Source organism: Hippocampus zosterae, chromosome 16 (assembly GCF_025434085.1).
Source record: "Hippocampus zosterae strain Florida chromosome 16, ASM2543408v3, whole genome shotgun sequence".
Taxonomy (NCBI): domain Eukaryota; kingdom Metazoa; phylum Chordata; class Actinopteri; order Syngnathiformes; family Syngnathidae; genus Hippocampus; species Hippocampus zosterae.
In genome coordinates, this window is record NC_067466.1 from 19,731,258 (window position 1) to 19,749,986 (window position 18,729).

General features: G+C 59.3%; 4 protein-coding genes across 9 annotated transcripts; all 4 read left to right on the forward strand.

Annotated features, from left to right (window-relative positions):
• Positions 1-1,341: 1,341 nt before the first annotated feature.
• oatx (organic anion transporter X) lies at positions 1,342-5,546 on the forward strand. Of its 2 annotated transcripts, none has more exons than XM_052047048.1 (16): positions 1,342-1,564; positions 1,647-1,712; positions 1,884-2,045; positions 2,111-2,184; positions 2,256-2,385; positions 2,586-2,653; positions 2,739-2,893; positions 2,967-3,135; positions 3,212-3,335; positions 3,422-3,537; positions 3,792-3,846; positions 3,920-4,079; positions 4,246-4,354; positions 4,461-4,539; positions 4,618-4,745; positions 4,862-5,546. In XM_052047048.1, the coding sequence occupies exons 2-16, from the start codon at positions 1,686-1,688 to the stop codon at positions 4,983-4,985; spliced, it is 1,680 nt and encodes a 559-aa protein (XP_051903008.1). In that variant the 5' UTR covers positions 1,342-1,564; positions 1,647-1,685; the 3' UTR covers positions 4,986-5,546. The 2 variants fall into 2 exon arrangements, with proteins under 2 accessions (XP_051903008.1, XP_051903007.1); XM_052047047.1 differs by having other exon boundaries at positions 1,345-1,564; positions 2,550-2,653.
• A 138-nt stretch (positions 5,547-5,684) lies between these two features.
• pwwp2a (PWWP domain containing 2A) lies at positions 5,685-9,457 on the forward strand. Its single transcript, XM_052047036.1, has 2 exons — positions 5,685-6,587; positions 6,773-9,457. Exons 1-2 carry the CDS (start codon positions 5,794-5,796, stop codon positions 8,349-8,351), a joined length of 2,373 nt encoding a protein of 790 aa, XP_051902996.1. The 5' UTR covers positions 5,685-5,793; the 3' UTR covers positions 8,352-9,457.
• A 575-nt stretch (positions 9,458-10,032) lies between these two features.
• Positions 10,033-15,463, forward strand: slc23a1 (solute carrier family 23 member 1). 2 transcript variants are annotated; one of them, XM_052047045.1, is made up of 15 exons: positions 10,033-10,702; positions 11,018-11,130; positions 11,644-11,781; positions 11,853-12,010; positions 12,082-12,170; positions 12,259-12,326; positions 12,406-12,587; positions 12,670-12,790; positions 12,874-13,030; positions 13,178-13,325; positions 13,478-13,583; positions 14,169-14,298; positions 14,501-14,644; positions 14,739-14,834; positions 14,918-15,463. In XM_052047045.1, the coding sequence occupies exons 2-15, from the start codon at positions 11,104-11,106 to the stop codon at positions 15,151-15,153; spliced, it is 1,800 nt and encodes a 599-aa protein (XP_051903005.1). In that variant the 5' UTR covers positions 10,033-10,702; positions 11,018-11,103; the 3' UTR covers positions 15,154-15,463. The 2 variants fall into 2 exon arrangements, with proteins under 2 accessions (XP_051903005.1, XP_051903006.1); XM_052047046.1 differs by having other exon boundaries at positions 10,033-10,311.
• Positions 15,464-15,883: 420 nt separating this feature from the next.
• On the forward strand, positions 15,884-18,689 carry mat2b (methionine adenosyltransferase II, beta). 4 transcript variants are annotated; one of them, XM_052047053.1, is made up of 7 exons: positions 15,884-16,056; positions 16,875-17,072; positions 17,190-17,304; positions 17,389-17,541; positions 17,631-17,833; positions 18,107-18,220; positions 18,339-18,689. In XM_052047053.1, exons 1-7 carry the CDS (start codon positions 16,027-16,029, stop codon positions 18,516-18,518), a joined length of 993 nt encoding a protein of 330 aa, XP_051903013.1. In that variant the 5' UTR covers positions 15,884-16,026; the 3' UTR covers positions 18,519-18,689. The 4 variants fall into 4 exon arrangements, with proteins under 4 accessions (XP_051903013.1, XP_051903014.1, XP_051903012.1 ...); XM_052047054.1 differs by having other exon boundaries at positions 16,878-17,072; XM_052047052.1 differs by lacking the exon at positions 15,884-16,056 and adding an exon at positions 16,217-16,436 and having other exon boundaries at positions 16,878-17,072.
• Positions 18,690-18,729: the final 40 nt, after the last annotated feature.

Sequence of the window (18,729 nt, forward strand, 5' to 3'; positions counted from 1 at the left end):
ACAGCGATTCATTCCAAAATAGATTCGACATGAAGATAGACGACAAAATGAGACGCGAAGCCACCCCAAATTCAATTGGTGAACGTATTCGTCGTCCGTGGCCTGGGAGCGTCTCTCTTCCAACCGGAAACACGTCATCTGGTTTTCCAGACTCCAAGAGGAGGACGGACAGACGCCTGACAAACGAACGCACTTGACTAACTCGACTCACTCACGGCGACACCAAGCGAACAAAAGAGGAGCATGGCGACTCCTCCGAGGCTCTTTCTCTTTCTCTCTCTCTCTCTCTCTCTCTCTTTCTCTGGTGGTCTTTGGATGACACTTGGGGCCACTGGGATGGGTTCATCTGTGAGAAACCAAGCCAGGTTTTTGAATGAGAGCCCCAGAAGGCTGCGCCAGGTCAACGCCGACCACTTGAAGACCAGAGTCCAGCCTGCGGCTCTTTTCCAAAGGCTTGCGCGCCGACCTTCTTCTTTCTCTTTTCTTCGTTTGGTGGTGAATGAGTGACATGAAATGTTTTCACGGCCGCTAGCAATCATTGTCCTCACCATTGTGCAAGCGCGCCCCCGGCCGTCAACGTTCAATGTCCAACCCCGCCGACACGTGTCGGCCGCGCCGCACGAGACCCTCGGCGGTGTTTTCAGCTGGCGACCTTCCTCGCGACCGCTCGCCCGCCGTCTTGTTTGTTGCTCCGAGTCACGGGGGGGAATTCCGAGCGGAGGTCGCCGCGGCGCCGGGCGCAGCTGGACCTTCCGACGACGGGTCCGCCGCGTGTCTGCGTGCGCGTCCCGTGATTGGCTAGCGACCAGTCCAGGGTGTACCCTGCCTCTTCTGGCCACAGCCCTTTAAAAAAAAGCCATGAAAATGCATTTTTCCAGGTCCTAACAAACGAGCAATATTCCAAGAGACGAGTTGGCATTCGGTATTCCGAAATGCTTTGCTCTTCTAGGTGAAGTTTAGGCCACAATCCAGGAACCCACAAGAACTGTGGCCATTTCCTTCAATTTGAGCGGCACTCTTACAAAAGTGTCCTTGACGCAAATTGAAAGACCGTTAGGAGGTTTAATTCTCCGGTTAGAAGTTGTTCTTATGTAAGGGGGGGGAGGGGCAGTAAGTTTTGGAGACATTTCCCCGAAAGTTGTCGTCATCTTGCGGGGAGTGCTTTTGTGACCTCTGTGCTGGCACTGATCCAACGTTAGGAACTTGGAACGCTCCGGCGGCTAACCGGCGGACACTTGTCATGAGCGGCAGAGCGCGCGTGTTTTGCGCTTGTCGGCATGTCCGATGACTCATCATCATCGTGGCTCACGTGAACATTAACAGACGCCGCGGCGGGATGCGGTGGGGGTCAAGCTCGGGGCGGGAGTTGCGGCGGGGGTTGAAGACGGCGGCGCGCAAAGTGTCAAAGTCTGCGCCCCCAAAGGAAGACGCGTCTCCGCCGTCCGGCCTTTGGGTCCTGGTGCCGCGCAGTGAGCGAACGGCTGCCGGCGGGAGGAAATCCACTTGTTTGCCGACGTGCGCACCTTTAATCCGTTAAGGCGACTCAGCAGACCCCCGGCAAATTGTGAGCAAGAGCCGACCGCCGCCGCCGCCGTGGCGACTTTCAGCGGCACGGGTGGCGTGAGACTTTTTTTTTTTTTTGACAGGTCCATTTGAAGACGAGAAGAAGAACGGACGGCGTCAGGATGGGCTTCAGTGAGCTGCTGGATGAGGTGAGTAATCGGATTCCAAGGAGCGAGCTGGCGACCAGTCGCTGGCGCGCGATTGGCTCCAACTCCATACGCGGTCCAAATGAGCAGCAAGAAGTTTGAATGTCGCGGCGGTCCAGTGGGAACTTTGGCTCCGCATCTCGGCGGTAAATCTGCGCGTGTGCGACCGGTCAGATGGGCGGTTTCGGCCGCTACCAGTGGCTCCACGTGACCCTCATCAGTTTCCCGGGTCTGCTGATGGCGAGTCAGAACCTCTTGAACAACTTTGTGTCCGGAACGCCCGACCACCACTGCCGGCTGTCGACCAATCACAGCCTGTGGAACCTCACGCGGCACGTAAGTGATCGGCGTCCCAGGCGGTCGGGGGGCCGCGCGCCTAACGCCGCGTCCTCGTGTTTTAGATGGACCGGCGAGACGCGTTGAAGGCCTTCATCCCTCCGGACCCCTCCGGAACCCGGCTGGACCGCTGCAGCAGGTCGCTCGGCGACCCGTCGACGTCGGTTGCTCCGGTGCCCGAACGCCGGCTAAACGCCGGCTGGCTTTCAGATACGTGACGCCGCAGTGGCAGCTGCTGAGCGCCAACGGCTCGGTGAACACCAGTCACCTGGAGACGGAAAGCTGCGTGGACGGCTGGACTTTCGACAGCTCCGAGTTCATCGCCACCACCGTTTCCGAGGTGAGGGGATGCGGCCCGGCCGGAAATCGCTCGGGAAATTCAAGCGAGCATGGAAAGTGCGTGGGCGGGAGTTGGAAAGATCCCGTCGCAAGTGGACGAGCTCTGTGGAAGCGGTTCAGGAGGACGCGTGCCAACGAGCGTGGTCTGGCCTTGTGCATCTTCAGTGGGATCTGGTGTGCTCGCTGCGTCCCCTCAAGCAGATGATCCAGACGGTGTACATGGGCGGCCTCTTGGCGGGCGCCGTCGTCTACGGCGGCCTGTCCGACAGGTGAGCCTCTCGGCTCCTCCCTCCGCGCGGCCAGGAACCAGGAAGCAGGAAGCAGGAAGCAGGGCGGCCTGTGTTTCTGTCTCAGGTGGGGGCGGCGCTCCATCCTGATTTGGTCCTACCTGCAGCTGGGCGTCCTGGGCTCCTGCTGCGCCCTGTCGCAGTCCTTCTGGGTCTACTGCGTCTTCCGCTTCCTGAGCGGAATGGCCGTGTCGGGCATCATCCTCAACACCGTCTCCCTGAGTAAGCGCTTGCTTGCGCCGGGTCTCGGGGGGGCCCCGTCAGCCGGACCCACGCTCTTGCCGTTTGTCCTCAGAGGTGGAGTGGATCCCGACCAAAACCAGGACTTTGGTGGGCACACTCACCTCCTTCTACTTCACCTTTGGCCAACTGCTCCTGGCCGGCTTGGCTTACTGGCTGAGGGACTGGAGGAAGCTGCACTTGGTGGTGTGCTTGCCGCACATCGTCTCCTTTGCCTGCAGCTGGTCCGTTCTCATTCCTGACTCGGTTGCCCCCCCCCCCCCGCAAATCGCCGTCCGACCCAAACGTGTCACCGCTCAGGTGGTTAGCCGAGTCGCCGCGCTGGCTGATTCTCAAGGGAAGGTCCCGGGACGCCTTGAAGACCCTCCACAGAGTCGCTCGCATCAACGGAAAACCCGAAGTGGCCGACAAGCTGACGCCGGAGGTTTTGCCCGTCACGCGGCCGCAAATGACGCCTGGCGGCGATCCGGCGTTGCTCGGCCACGGGCGCTGAACGCGTGTGACCCGCAGGTGCTTCGCTCCCACATGAGCAAGGAGCTGGAGTCCGATCGCAAGATGCTGAGCGCCTACGACCTGTTCCGGACGGCCGGCATGAGACGCATCTCCGTCGGCCTCGTCGCCGTCTGGTGAGGGACCACCCGAGCTAAGCGGCTAACGTTAGCGCATACAAGTGGCCAATTTCCGAGACTCGAGTTGACTTTGTCATTCACGAACCCTTCGGGAGATGGGGGCGTGGGACGTGGGGGGAGGCGGGCCAGCGCGCCGGGCCCGTCGCCACCCGACCTGACTCTGGCCTCGTTTCCTGCAAGAGACGAGATTCCCGACTTCCCCCCGCCGCCGCCGGCCGCTCGCGTGACGCTCTTCCGTGTAACTTTGCCAGGTTCTCCACCAGCTTCGCGTACTACGGTTTGGTGCTGGACCTGCAGAAGTTCGGGGTGAGCGCGCTCACGTTTTGGGCCGGGCGGGGCCACGGCACGCTAAGCTAAGAGCTGCCGTTCCTCGGCGCAGGTGAGTATTTACGTGATGCAGCTCATCTTTGGAGCCGTGGATTTTCCCTCCAAGTTCGTGGCTCTGGCGATGCTCAGCTTCCTGGGGAGGAGGGTGACGCAGGTCTTGTGCCTCCTCATGTCCGCCCTCTTCATCTTCGCCAACATCTTTGTCCCCGCGAGTAAGGCAAAACACGCAATTCCAAAAAAATGCATGGACAGTATAGACTTGTTTCTTTTAGGGGGGGGGGAGGGGCAAATGGGGGGGTTGCTTTTTTTCAAGGGACTTTGCCGATTCAGAGGCAAGCGTCTGCTTTTCCAAATGCGCACTTGGTGTTCTTCTGTCAGACTTGCAGGCCATCAGAACCACGCTGGCGTGCCTGGGCAAGGCCTTCACCTCGGCGTCCTTCACCACCGTCTACTTGTACACCGGAGAACTTTACCCGACCGTCGTCAGGTATGACATCATCGCTTGATGTGGCGTGATTGGCTAGTCGGCGACGAGCGAGGGAGTTTACGTCAGAGTTGTCTACGTTGACAAAATGCGCTCGGTTGCTCCGCAGGCAAACGGGGATGGGTCTGGTGTCCACCATGGCCAGAGTGGGCAGCATGGCGGCGCCCGCCGTCCTCATCCTGGACGAGGTAAACCCGCACGCTGGAATTGTCGGGCCGTCGTTGCCGGCGCGGCCTCCCCCCAATGCCGTCTGCCGGCCCCCGCAGGTGCTCCCCGCCCTGCCCAGCGTGGTGTACGGGGGCGCGGCCGTGCTGGCTTCGGGCTTCGCTTGCTTGCTGCCGGAGACGCTCAACGTTCCGCTGCCGGACACCGTCCGGGACGTGGAGGAGAAATGGTGAGCGGGACGAGCGGCGAACGCCAACGACGGGAGGCTCCGTCCGACCGCCGGCCGGGTTCCGACCGTTACCGCGTCTCGCGGCCGCCTGTTGACCGAGGTGTGTATCTCTGAAGGTCCGGAAGAAGCCTCGCCGCTCAGAAGCGGAAGAAGACGGACCCTTCGTCAGAGGATGAACAAGTGGGGCTGTCTTTAAAGCAAGTGAAAGAAGTCGAAGGCGGCGGTCTCAACGCCCTCTGACCAATCACGGATCACGTCGCGGGCGCTCGCATCCTTGGCGGATGCGATCGCTCGATCCGCATTTCCTTTGTTGAATCGTATTCGTGATTGCAACGCGGCTTTCGTTAATCTGAATTAATCAATGATTGATTTGAGGCCCGACCAATGTGCTCTTGCACAATGTGCGAAGGAGGCGCCAATGGTGTCGTGTTTCATTTTCAACCGCGCGACAATCCTAATCTTGTGTGTCGACATTTGTTTGCAAGAAATAACTTGGGGTGAAGTCCACATTTGAACTCCTTCAGTAAACTGACCCAAAGGCTTAGCGTTAATGAATCAACGTACACGTGAACCAAGAGTTTGGGTCCACCAATGAACACTTGAAATCCAATGTCATCAATGTCACGCCTTTAAATTTTGAGCCAATGCAGAAAGACAAGACCGAGACAACTGAATTTATTCATGTTTCATCCGAGTGACGTGAATAATTAGCAACTGCTCGTGTCTTGCCGTCATATCTTTTCTTCTTGTCATTTATTTGTTTTCTTGAGGAATGAAAAAAAAGTGTATGTTGTGAAAGTCTGCTTGAGTCACTTTTTTTCTGCTTATCAACGGGATGCTGGCCGATGTTTTTGTTTGGCGTCTCAGAAGAAGCCACTTCGATGACGTCATTCCACTTCCGCATCTCAGACGAATCGGAGCGCATCGGTTCCTCGGGCTTTCGTTTGACCGACGACGTCGTCGGCCAATCGCGGGCTTCCGATTCTCCGAACCTTTGTACAGGAGGGGCGGGCGCGGCGACGCGCGCTCGCTCGCATAGCGGAAGAAAATGGCGGCCGTGGCCACCGAGCCAGGAGCTGCGGCGATTCGCACAACGGCGACGACCGACGACGGCTCACCGGAATCGGGCCCCAGCGGCCCGGGGCGCACGCAGGTCTCCCAGGACCCCGAGAGATTGCCGGAGCACGAGCCGGCCGTGGAGTTGTATCGGCCTCGCTCGGGAGACTCCGGCAACGGGGAGGACCGCCGCCATGTCAGGCCAGAGCCGCAGCCGCAGCCGGAGCCCGCGGTGGGAAAAGTCCAAGGTGAGGCCGCCGGCGACCCGCTCGTCCACGACCGCGGAGCCGGCGTCTCTCCCGGGGAAGCGGCGCGGAACGGCTCGGCGCAGGCGGCGTACCCGAGCATCCTCGCGCAGCCCAAGCCCACCTCCTCCGCCGTCTTCCTGCACTCCTTCCCGGCCGCCGAGGCCGGCCTTTCGCTGGCGGAACCGGCGGAACCGACCACCAACGCCGCGGGCCGGGACCGAGGCTACGCGGCTTCGGTCCAACCGGAGCGAAGGCCCGCCGCTAGCCACGACGCCGGACGGGAAGGGGATCCGGAGCCCGAGGAGACGTGCGCGGGCGGCGGGTCGCCGCATCCGGACGGCAAGCCGGCCGAAGCCTCGGCCGAAGCCGAGACGGGTCCTTGCGCCCCGCGGCTCGGCGCCTGCGTTCAGGACCTGAGCCTCAGCCTCGGCTCCGAGGTCCGGGTCTCTTTGGACCACGTCATCGATGACGCGCTGGTCGTGTCCTTCCGGGTGGGCGAGAAGCTCTTCTCCGGGGTTCTCATGGACGTTTCCAAAAGGTAAGGCTCACGCGGCTTCTTTCTCGACGAGCTCCATCGAGTCCAAAAGGTGGGCGAGATGTGGCCACCCGCCGGGCGAATCCTCAAATCTTTTCTTGATGTCAAATGAGCCACACTCGGGGGAACGTGTTGTCTGGACGGGTCGTCCCACGCCAGTCCGTAAGGTTCTCCTTCTCTTTGCTCAGGTTCGGACCCTACGGGATTCCCGTCACGCCGTTTCCCCGACGCCAAGACCAGAGTCCACCTCAGAGGGCGGCGATGCCGGCGGAAGCCGCAGCCCCAAAGCAGGAAGCGCCCGCGGAGAAGGACTCGCCGCCGTCTTGCCCGTGGAGCGCCAAGCCGCCCCCGCTCTTCCAGGAGGGGGCGCCGTACCCGCCCCCGCTCTTCATCCGGGACACCTACAACCAGGCGCTACCTCAGCCGCCGCCCCGCAAGATCAAAAGGCCCAAGCGCCGTTACCGCTGCGAGGAGCCCACCTCCATCATGAACGCCATCAAGCTGCGCCCCCGCCAGGTGCTGTGCGACAAGTGCAAGGGCGCGGCGGCCGCGGCCGGGCGGCGGCCGGGCCCCGTGGACCTGAGGGGCGAGGAGGCGTCGCGGCGGCGGAGGGCGGCGGAGGGGCCCGTGTCGGCCGAGGTCAAGCGACTGAGGAGCGACGACAAAAGCGGGCGCGGCGACAGACGCCCCCCGCCGGGGATCCGCGTGTCCGCCGCCGGCGCTCCCGCCTCCTCGCGCCGCGTCCTGCGGGCCGTGTCCTCGTCCTCCTCCATTCGCCTGAAGCTGAACTCCAAGAAGGTTCTGGCCAAGGGAACCTCGGCGGATTGCGCCAAGAAACTGCCGCGGAACTCGCAGCCGCCGCCCCCGCCGCCGCCGCCGCTCGGGGAGAACCAGGACCGAGAGGGCGGCGGCAAGGCCTTGACGCGTGCGGCGGCCTTGCAGAATCACAACCGGAACCAGAAGGTCCACTTCACCCGCCGCCTGCAGCACCCGGGCGCCTCGCACACGGCGCTGCCGCCTCGGATGCGCCTCAAACCCCAAAGGTATCGTACCGACGACGCTCAGGCCCCCCCCTCCGCTTCCTCTTCCTCGCCTCCCAAACACGGCGCTCGCTCGGCCAGCCCCAGCCCCGCGCCGCGCCTCGCCCCCGCTCCGACGCCGCTCCCTTCTTTTTGTGCCGGCGCGGAGGCTCCTCCTCCTCCGCCGCCGCCGCCCCCTTGCCCCCTCCCGCACCGCGGCCTTTCGGAGAGCGCGGAGCCGCCGTCCTCGGCGTCCCCCCGCCCGCCCTCGGCCGAGCCTCGGGTCGGCGACGAGGAAGGGGGCGAACCCAAGCGGCGTCGCAAGTCTTCCACGTCGTCGTCGTCGTCGTCCTCTTCCTCGTCGACGACGTCGTCGTCCTCGGCGGTCTCCAAGTCGGTGTCGAAAAGCCTGCTGCCCGACGGGCGGCCGGTGTGCGTGGGCGACATCGTGTGGGCCAAAATCTACGGCTTCCCCTGGTGGCCGGCGCGGGTGCTGGGCATCACGGTGGCGCGGCGGGCCGGCGGCGCCGCCTCGGCGGGGCGGCAGGAGGCGCGCGTGTCCTGGTTCGGCTCGCCCACCACTTCCTTCCTGCCGCTGTCGCAGCTCTCGCCCTTCCTGGAGAGCTTCCAGTCGCGCTTCGACAGGAAGAGGAAGGGCCCCTACCGCCGCGCCATCTCCGAGGCCGCCAGCGCCGCCAAGCAGCTGACGCCCGAAGTGCGCGCGCTGCTCACGCAGTTCGAGACGTAGCCCCCCCGTCCCCCCTCCGCCCGCCCCTTTGCTCTGGGGGCGGGGGGGGGGGAGGACTTTCTTATTTGGACGGAGGCTTCTCACCCCCGAGATTCTTCAGGTGTCGCGAGACCCATTTGGAGCGGCCTTAACTTGCCGGCGCGTCCCACCCTCCCTCGAGATGCGCCGCTGGCGTTTTTCCTGCACGCGAGTCCCAATCGTGCGTGAAAGTGTCTGCCGAGACCGAGCCCCCGGTCGGATCTCGCCAACGGGGGCTTTTCCTTTTCAAAAATCATTTCAATGAAGGGATAGCGGGGCGCTCACTTTTTACAACCCTGAAAGTGAACAAAACAAAATGATTGATTGGACGCCGCCGGGTCCCGGCATGTTTGTGGCGTTTTGTTTTCAGTTTTGGTTTTGTGTCCGTTTCGAAGGTTGGCCGGCGGGAGCAAAAAAAAAAAACAACAACAACAACAATCGCTACAGTTGTCCTGTTTTGGAATCGAGGATGAAGCGATGATTCAAATCGGTCCAATTCCCCCAAAATGTCATCGGTCCGTCATGACGGATGCCGAAAATCTGCCAATGTTGACTGTTGAGGTTGAAATTGTGAGCATTTGGGACAATGTTCTCTCCAACAAGGACTCTGAAAGTTGAATTGATCCGAGTCGGCGGCGGTTCATCTGAGCAGCGATGCGTCGGCCGTTTGCCGCGGCTGCGCCTTATTTATTGCATTGGACGGCAAATGGCCTCATTTCACCCACGCTAACGTGTGCCGCGGCGAATCACTGGACTAAGCAAGTCAGGTGGATTTTTTTGGGGGGGGCGGTCATGTTATGCTGAAGCTGAAAACTGATCAAAACTGTGAAACTGTTCTCCAACCCGAGGCGAGGGCTTCAAGTCGTTTACGCTCGATTCCCCCCCCCTCCCCCTTCTAATGCAGACGATGATGATGGTGGTGTATTTTCCCTCTCTGTTTGTCTCCTGTTCCACTTTGGGACTCTTGATTTTTCCCGCCCCGTCTGTTTGCAGATTAGAGATTCTGAAGCAAAACGATTTGGTGTAAATGCTTTTTTTTTCTTTCCCTGATGTTTCCAATCTTCAATAAAACTTCTCTTTGAATTGTGGTCATTTGAGCTTTTTTTCTTCCGCTGCTGCTGCGCCCGCGCGACTCGAGGCTGCTACGCCCCCCCCCCCCCCTCGCGCTCTCTGTCTCTCCTTTTTCCCCACCCCGCCTCTTTGTTCTCGGATTTTCTTACCTGCAAACAGAGTGTTTTGAAGCAAGCAGAGTGGGAAAATACTGCCGTGTTGGCATGGCCACGTGAGCAGGCGGGCCAAGTCCAAGACGCAAAAAAAAAAAAATACCCCGCGAGCCGCACGTTGCCGGCCGCAGTTGCACTTTGCCGCAAGGCGACTCGGAGATCCGCTTTTCTGTGCGCGAGTCCAACAAGCCCCGAGAGAGCAACTCCCTGCGAGAAGCGAGATCCAAGTGCACTTGTTGGCCAACCGCTTGCTGCTCGTACTCGTGTTGACGTCAAAGTCCTTAACTCGGACTGCCCCCTTGTGGTATTCGCGGTCTTGGTGGCGCGCCGCGACGCTTTTCCATCCGCCATCCGATCGGCGGCGGCGGCCTCACGTCAGAGTTTGTGGTGACATCATGTGACGTCTCTGTCGTTCCAGCTCCGCCTCCCTGAAGAGCTGCTGACGTCATCATCGGCCCGCCCGCGGCGAATCAAAAGCGAATGAGTGTATTTATGGAGCCTTTGGTCCGGGACGCTCGTCGAGCGGAGCACGCCGGCTGCTGCTTCTTCTTCTTCTTCTTCTTTTTCTTCGTCACGTTAGCTTCTCATCGCAAGGCAATAAAATATTGCACGTGGTGTCGCGTGTGATTGACTCGTGAATCCAGTTTCTGTTGCTAAAAGGCGCCAGTGGGGTGTCACTCATCAAATATCCATTCGGCATCATTACTTTCGACAGATGAGTACGGTCGTCATTTTGGTTGGTGTCAACAATGTTTGGGGGTGGGGGGGGGGGCATCTCACATCTCATCTTGACTGCCCCGCTCGGGACCTGAGACGATTCGGTCCACAGACTCAAGACGAGTCCATTTGCCGACTCCAATTTCCGGATTCACCGGAAGCACGGGGGACTCGCTTGAGTCGTTGGACGGACGCCAGGCGGCGCTGTCAACGTAAACCCCGCCGACTTGGAGGATTTGCTTGACCGGCTGCGGTTGGACGAGTCCGCACCATTCGGCACAGCTCACCGCAACGTTTCGGATCACCGACTTGAATGGACTGTACCCCTCGCTTCGCTGGCGCCATCTGGCGGCCGTGGTTTGAAGCGCACTCGTCTCTCAAGAGCCCAAAGAGGCAAGCGAACGACAGCTCACAAAAAAACCAAACCAAACTTTAAATTCTTTTAGCAAATCACAAAATGGATGCTAGACAAAAAGCACAACGGGTTTGGACCGATGTCCTTGTCATTTTCTGTTTGGTCCGATTTCTATCGGGGGGATGCCAAAAGAGGCCGGCCGCCTTTTCCGGGCCTACGTTGGCGCGATTACGGAAGCGGCTTTGGTGACCTCTCGGAAACGTGAACGCGTGCAGCGGCCTAATGGCTAATAGTGTAATCATTGATGAGGTGACGCCCGTAAAGTAATTGATTTATGGCTTTGTGTTTTTCAGGTGAAAGTCCACCAAGATTATGGCTCGATTGTTTAGCGTGAGCCGGGCGGAGACGCGCCACGCTTTTGTTTCTTTCCCGCATCATCATGGCTGCCGGTCAAGACCACTGCAAGGTAAAGGGCATTATTGATCTTAAGTGGAAACTATCCAAAAAAGTATTCACACAAACTTGAAGGAGGGGGCCCAGGGACCAGAATAGTGGAAAAACTCTGTGCGCTCCGGTACTTAAAGGTAAGTGAAAATACAGACGATGAAATGGATTGGAGCACCAAAAAGAATTTTGTCGAATGGCCGTTTTGATAAACCTCCATGCAAATGACTTGACGTGTTTTACACACAGTCCTCGTAATACGAAGCCGGGATGGAAAAAGAAAGAAGAAATCGGCTCGCCTTTCACGTGTTGAGCGGCTTGCTAGCATCAGCTCGACCTCCAGGCGATTAAATCGTGTTTCCCACATTGTTGTCAAGTGAAAGTCAAAGTGGAAAGGACCGGAAAAACGTTCAAAGGCGGTTCAGCCGTCTACAGGCCGCCCTCTAGAGGCGTCGGTCTTAAACTGCGGGGTCAGGTGACTCTTGACCGGGGTCACCGTCACCAGAAAATATTATTCTTATATTGTTCTGCGCAGAATCAGGACGACGTCCCGACGGGGCGCGGCCGCGAGTCCACCGAAGAGCCCGTAGGAGAGCAGAAGTTGGCCTCGGACATGATTTACACCATTGAGGACGTCCCGCCTTGGTACTTGTGCATCCTGCTGGGCCTGCAGGTAGGCCGCAAAAGCGGGCGCGGCCGAGGCCGAGCGTCCGGCGTCTGAGCCCTCCCCTCCCCTGCGCGCAGCACTACCTGACCTGCTTCAGCGGCACGGTGGCCGTCCCCTTCTTGCTGGCCGAGGCCATGTGCGTGGGCCGGGACCAGAACGCCATCAGCCAGCTCATCGGGACCATCTTCACCACCGTGGGAATCACCACGCTCATCCAGACCACCGTGGGAGTCAGGTGAGCGCCGGCGCTCGGCCCCCCCCCCGAAATCTCGCCGGCTAATTGCGGCCGTCGTCGCCGTTGCGCAGACTTCCTCTGTTTCAGGCCTCGGCGCTGGCCTTCCTCATTCCCGCGCAGGCCATCCTGGGCTTGGAGCGATGGGCCTGCCCCAGCCAGGGTGAGCGCAAACGCCGCCGCCCGTCTTTGCGTGCGCGGGCCATCTCTGCGCTTGCTGACCTTCTCGCGTGCGTGCGTCCCGTTGACAGAGGAGATTTACGGCAACGGGACTCTTCCGCCGGACACCTCGCACGTTTGGCAGCCTCGCATCAGAGAGGTCCGTCCGTCCGTCGCTCCGTCCGTCCCTCCGTCCAAGTCGGCTTTTCGGGAGCGATTGACGTGAACGCTGGCGGCAGATCCAGGGCGCCATCATGGTGTCGAGCACGGTGGAGGTGGCCGTGGGTGCGCTGGGGCTGCCGGGCATCCTGCTGGAGTACATCGGGCCGCTGACCGTCACGCCCACCGTGTCGCTCATCGGTCTGTCCGTCTTCACCACGGCCGGCGAGCGGGCCGGATCGCACTGGGGCTTCTCTGCGCTGTGAGAGCCGCCCGCCCGCCCGCCCGTCCGTCCGTCCGCCCGCTTTGCGCCTGCACTGACCGGCGCGTTTGCGGCCGTCCAGGTGCATCCTCCTGATCGTGCTGTTCGCTCAGTACCTGCGGACCACCTCGCTGCCGTTTCCCGCCTGGAGCAGGAAGAAAGGGCTGCGGCTGAGCCGGGTCCACGTCTTCAAGATGTTCCCCGTAAAGGACGACTCGACCCGGCCGCGGGCGTCGGCCGCCGCCGCCGCCGCCGCCTTTCCCACGCCTGCTTGTTTTGCGCTCAGATCATCCTGGCCATCGTGCTGGTGTGGCTGCTGTGTTACATCTTCACCCTCGCCGACCTTCTGCCCAGCGACCCGCGACGCTACGGCCACAAGGCGCGCACCGACGCCCGCGGGGACATCATGACCTCCGCCCCCTGGTTCAGGGTGCCTTACCCCTGTGAGCTCAATCGCCGCTCGCGCCGGACCGCTACGCTAGCCCCCATCAATTAACCGAAACGCGTGACCGACTCGCCGCCGTCGGTGAGGCGCTTGAGGGCGACTGCCGTTTTATTGTGTGACGCCTGACAATGCGCCGCTCCTCCAGGCCAGTGGGGGGTGCCGACGGTGACGTTGGCGGGGGTTCTGGGCATGTTCAGCGCTACCCTGGCGGGCATCGTGGAGTCCATCGGCGACTACTACGCCTGCGCTCGCCTGGCGGGGGCGTCGCCGCCGCCGGTGCACGCCATCAACAGGTGAGACGGCAGCTTCAAGCCTTGGAGCGCGCCGGCGCGGACGTCCGGCCCTTCCTTCCTTCCTTCCTTCCTTCCTTCCTTCCTTCCTTCCTTCCTTCCTTCCTTCCTTGCTTCCTACCTTCCGACCTTTCTTCCTTCCTTCCTTCCCGCAGAGGAATCTTCACGGAGGGCGTGTGCTGCATCATTGCCGGACTCCTGGGCACGGGGAATGGATCCACGTCCTCCAGCCCCAACATTGGCGTGCTCGCCATTACCAAGGTACTCGCTCGCACGCTGAAAATGAGCCTTCTCGCCAGCTCCACGAGAGGGCGCTACCAGACTTGTTATTAAAGATGACCGCTACTTGTTTCATGCCGGTGAGGTCGATTCAACCAGCTGGAATGCTTGGGACGCTCCGCTGTTGCTGCTCCTTGAATCGGTGCAAACCCCCCGCCCCCCCAAAAAAAACATTGTCAAATGACGCCCGCAGCTCTCCACGTTTAAATCGGAGGTGTCAAACATGCGAGCCGCAAGCCGGAACCGGCCCGCAAGGAGGTTTGATCAGGCCCGCAGGATAATTTGAAAGTGAAAAAATGCATAAAAGACACGGAATGAATATTTTTAATGAGGTGCAATTCATGGAATATCCGCTAGGGTTAGGACACACCGTTTTGATCAACAACAGCAGCCTCAGTCAAATGAAGCCCGAAAACTCACGTCCGAGATGAAGTGACAAGCGGGGGACATTTTCGCTCCTGTTTCATGTGTTTTTTTTTTCCTTGCATTTTTTTTCCTTCCCCGCGGCTTTATTTTTTCACTTGCGGTCGTAGTGACGGCGTTGGTTTTGGTCGACTGTCGTGGCAGGTGGGCAGCCGGCGCGTGGTCCAGTACGGCGCCGCCATCATGTTGCTGCTGGGCTGCGTGGGAAAGTTCACGGCTCTGTTTGCGTCGCTGCCGGATCCCATCCTGGGGGGAATGTTCTGCACGCTCTTCGGTGAGAGTCCCCCTCGCCTTCGCTCATAGTCACTGTGCCGTTTTGTCGCGTGGCCGGGAAAGGCGAGTTGCCGTCCTTGCCTCGGAATTGGCCGCCATGCCATGAGGGTTTCCAAGGTCGCCTAATGCGGAGGATGGGTCCCGATGTAGCTCGGGCTTTTGACTGGACCTTTTGGAAAAGATCTTTTGTTGCTTGGCGTCAGGCATGATCACGGCGGTGGGCCTGTCCAACCTGCAGCTGGTGGACCTCAACTCGTCCCGGAATCTCTTTGTGCTGGGCTTCTCCATGTTCTTCGGGCTCACGCTGCCCGCCTACCTGGACGCGCACCCCAAATGCATCGAGACGGGTGCGTGCGCGCCGCCCGCCCGCGCGGCCACGCTGCGCCCACGCTCTGCCCGCCCGCCCGCGCGCGTCACTCACCGGCTGTCGCGCGCTCGCAGGTGTGGAGGAGCTCAATCAGATCCTGACGGTTCTGCTGTCCACCGAGATGTTTGTCGGCGGCTTCCTGGCCTTCTGCCTGGACAACACCGTGCCAGGTCGGCCCCGTGGTCGCCGCGACCGGGTCGGCGGCGCCGCCGCGACGCTCGGGCGTGACCGTGCCGACGGCTTTTGTGTTCAGGCTCGAGGAAGGAGCGCGGGCTGCTGCAGTGGAGCGCTTTGACGTCCTCGGCGCGCTCGTCGTCCTCCTACGACTTTCCCGTGGGCATGGCTGTGGTGCGACGTGCCCGCTGGCTCAGAAGACTCCCCATTAGTCCCACCTTCCAGGGGTGGAGCTCCGGCCAAGATTCGCCCTCCGAAGGGGAGACGGCGCCGCAACTTGGACAGGAAGACGCGGACTTGTCCACCCAAGTGTAACTCGTGTTTGCGTACGTGTGTGTGTGGTGTGTTTGGATTTTTGTGCCGCGCGCTCACGCATCACATCACAGGAGATGTGGAGGCGTATTTTCCTTCTCACCAGACCTTCATTCATTTTCAGCAACAACAAAAAAAAGTGTGAAAAGCTACTTTTGTCTGACATGACGCCCGCTGTGTCATGTGATACTCGAGTTTCTGAAGCCTCTGTATCACCCTTGTCATTTTTTGGTATTGAAAAGATACTGTGCGTGAAAAGATACTGAGCATTTTACAACATTTTACTACTTCCTACTAATACAAGTTAATCGAATGTCTCTGGCACTTGTGTTTTGAAAAGCGTTGAGTATGTTCAATACATTTTGGGGTGCCTCTACTTCATATAAATGGGTTTGTTGTTTAAATCGAGATTTTTCTCCCCTTTCAACAGATTTTTTTTTTTTTTTTACCAAAACCCTTTTTAACCTAAATTGTCCATTGTTATTCAATATTAATCCACGTGTGGTGTTTTCCATCAGTTTGGTGCTAAACAAAACACTACCTCAAATAATGTCTCCGATATTGTTATTTTTTTCGATTTAACACGAAGTGAAATTGTTACTAAGTTAGAGAAATGTGATTTTGTCAAAATTCGCAAGCGGTAAAGATATATTGTATCCGTTTTCGTTTATCGCCTGCTGGCGGCGGTCGTGAAACGATTCGTGAAGAATTGACCCAATAATGCCAACGAAGAAATACGGCGGCGTTTGTGTGTTGTAATTGAGATGTGACTTTCGCTTTAAGCCCGCGGTTTTTTTTCCTCCCCGAACTGGACTCATACTGAGTTCTGGTTGCTTCTACTGGGCCTTCCGGCGTCGCTAACCGCTGTCTGGACAGATGGCAGGATTTGAATCGGAACAACTTGAGGTGAATTATTAGGTTCATTTTCAATTCTTACTCTTATTTATTTGTAAGACGCCACAACTGCTGGCTCAGATAGTACTCGCAAATGCTGAAAGTGTCCCCGCAAACGAGTTGATTTTTTGTTTGTTTGTTTTGAAGGGGGCGCGGCGGGGGGAACCGGCTCTGTCGTAAAGCGTTTTACCACCTCGGCGTCCGTTTTACGGCAGTTAGCTGATCCTCCAATCCGGAAGTGGAGAGCGGGTGAAGTCGGCGCCTTGCAAATCGGAGAATAAACGCAAACGTTGCCGTTTGATCATCTCTGGAAGTGATATGAATAGTTTTCGACAACTAATATGAACCACTTGACGATTGACTTCAGGCCGGGGCACGTGAAGCTGCTGCAGGTAAACTCGGAAGCAATGACCGGAGATGTGCGTAACATTTCAAAGATTAGTTGATTGGTCGTTTCAAGAGTAGCCCAGCCACCGGGGTGCCATTTTGCTGTGACAAATTTAGAGCAAGTTGGGACCGTGTGAAAATCCCTGCTGCCATTTGTGGCCAAGTTTCAAGCTTTCTTCATCTTCATGCCATTTTCAAAAGACTCCTCTCGGTCAACACACAAACAGTTCTGTTCATGATTTCTTATTCGTTCGCTAATGAAGTCACGATGCGAAAACACCGGCCAAATTCGGCGCTTACAAAAATCACAATGGCATAGGAAAGTAGGCCATCATAGTGACCTCCTTTTCATGATGGGGGGGGGGGGGGGGGGGGAAGGAAATGCATTTTATCGATTATCTTTTTCGACGTCTGTCTGAGCAATCCCAATGCATTTTTGGCAGCAGGAGGACCCCGCGGCGGGGGGGCCGCGCGTCCTGGTGACGGGGGCCAGCGGTCTCCTGGGCCGGGCTGTCCTCAAGGAGTTCCAGAAGCGCGGCTGCGCTGTGACGGGGACGGCGTTCCGCAGGGCCGGCCCGCGCCTCCTCCGCTGCGACCTCACCGATGAGGATGCCGTCAAGACGCTCATGAGTCAGTGCAAGGTAACGGAGCCGCTCGCGCAACGTTTGGGTGAGAAGTTCGAAATGAAGAAATAAAAGAAAGCAACCTTTGGTACGACAATGCCAGCTTGATGCAGCGTGCGTGCGTGTGTGCCACAGCCTCACGCGGTGGTCCACTGCGCGGCGGAGCGTCGCCCGGACGTGGTGGAGCGCCACCCGGAGGCGGCGGAAAACATCAACGTGCACGCCACCGCCATCCTCGCCAGGGAGGCCGGTGAGTCGGCCACGCGCGGCCGAGATTGGCGCGACCGCCGCCCGAGACGCGTGGCGTTTTGTGACGGGGCCCGTCTTTTGCTAGCGTGTTGCGGCGCCTTCCTCCTGTACATGAGCAGCGACTACGTGTTCGACGGCCGGCGTCCGCCTTACGGCCAAGACGACGCGCCGAGCCCCGTCAACGCCTACGGACGCAGCAAGATGGAAGGAGAGCGCCAAACGCTGCGACACTGCGCACGTCAGTCCCACGCGCCGTCGGGCCGACATCCGCGCCTCTCGTCCGTCAGGCGGGGGCGGGGCCAACGCGCTCGCCTTCTCGTCCGGCAGGCTCGGCGGTTCTGCGCGTTCCCGTCCTGTTCGGCGAGGTGGAGTCGGTGTGCGAGAGCGCCGTGACGGCGCTGTGGCCCAAAGTCCTGCGGGGGGCGACGGCGGGCGAGACCTGCGCCCTCGACCACTGCCAGCAGCGCTTCCCCACGCACACGCGAGACGTCGCCGCCGTCTGCTGGAACATCTGCCGCGCCGCCGCTCGGGTACGCCCCCCCTCCCGCTCCTCAATCAAGGACAGTTTTCGGACTCTCCGCCCCAATATTGAGCCACTTTCTGTTTTGAAATGGCGGTCTTGCTCTTATTTCGACACGTGAAGGTCGGCCATTTTGTTTTGAGGTGGCTCTCGACGGCCGGCCCCGCGCTACCTTCTCAATCGTTCTTCCTAATCGTAGGACGTGCGCGTCGTGCGTCCGGGCGTGCCCGCGGCGCTCGGGGATGATTGTTGCGATCAATCTTGTGACTGTTTGTGTGCGTAGGACGATTCCATCCGAGGAATCTTCCATTACTCCGCTAAGGAGCAGATGACCAAATACGAGATGGCGCTGGCCATGGCCCGGGCCTTCAAGCTTCCGTCCGATCATCTGGTCCCGGTATGCGCGTCACGCGATTGATCGCTCGCTCGCTCGCACCCTGAGCCGGGCAGCCCTGTTGGGTTCTGAGTTTTTTGTCGTTGTTGTTTTTCTCGCCGCCGTCCACCCTGGCCGGCAGCTGACGGATGAGCCGTCGGGGGCGGCGGCCGCCGCGCGACCGCTCAACCCTCGGCTGGACTGTTCCCGTCTGGAGGTGCTGGGTCTCGGCGTGGAGCCGCGAGCGTTCGCCTCCGCCGTCTGCGACTGTCTGTGGCCTTTCACCCCCGACAACCGCTGGAGGCAGACCGTCTTTCACTGAGCGCCGCCTTGCGCGCTCACCTTGTCTTCCTCTCAATGAAGACCGCGCGGCGCCTGCTTCTGGACCCGTTCGAAAAAAGAAAAGCTCACTTTTGGGACTTACTTTGGAGAAAAAGGTGGACATAAAAAAAAATGAGGATGAGGCGTATTGAATAAAAAGTGGATTTTCGCAGTTGAAAAATTGGGTCTTCTTTTTTTTTTTAACAAACCAG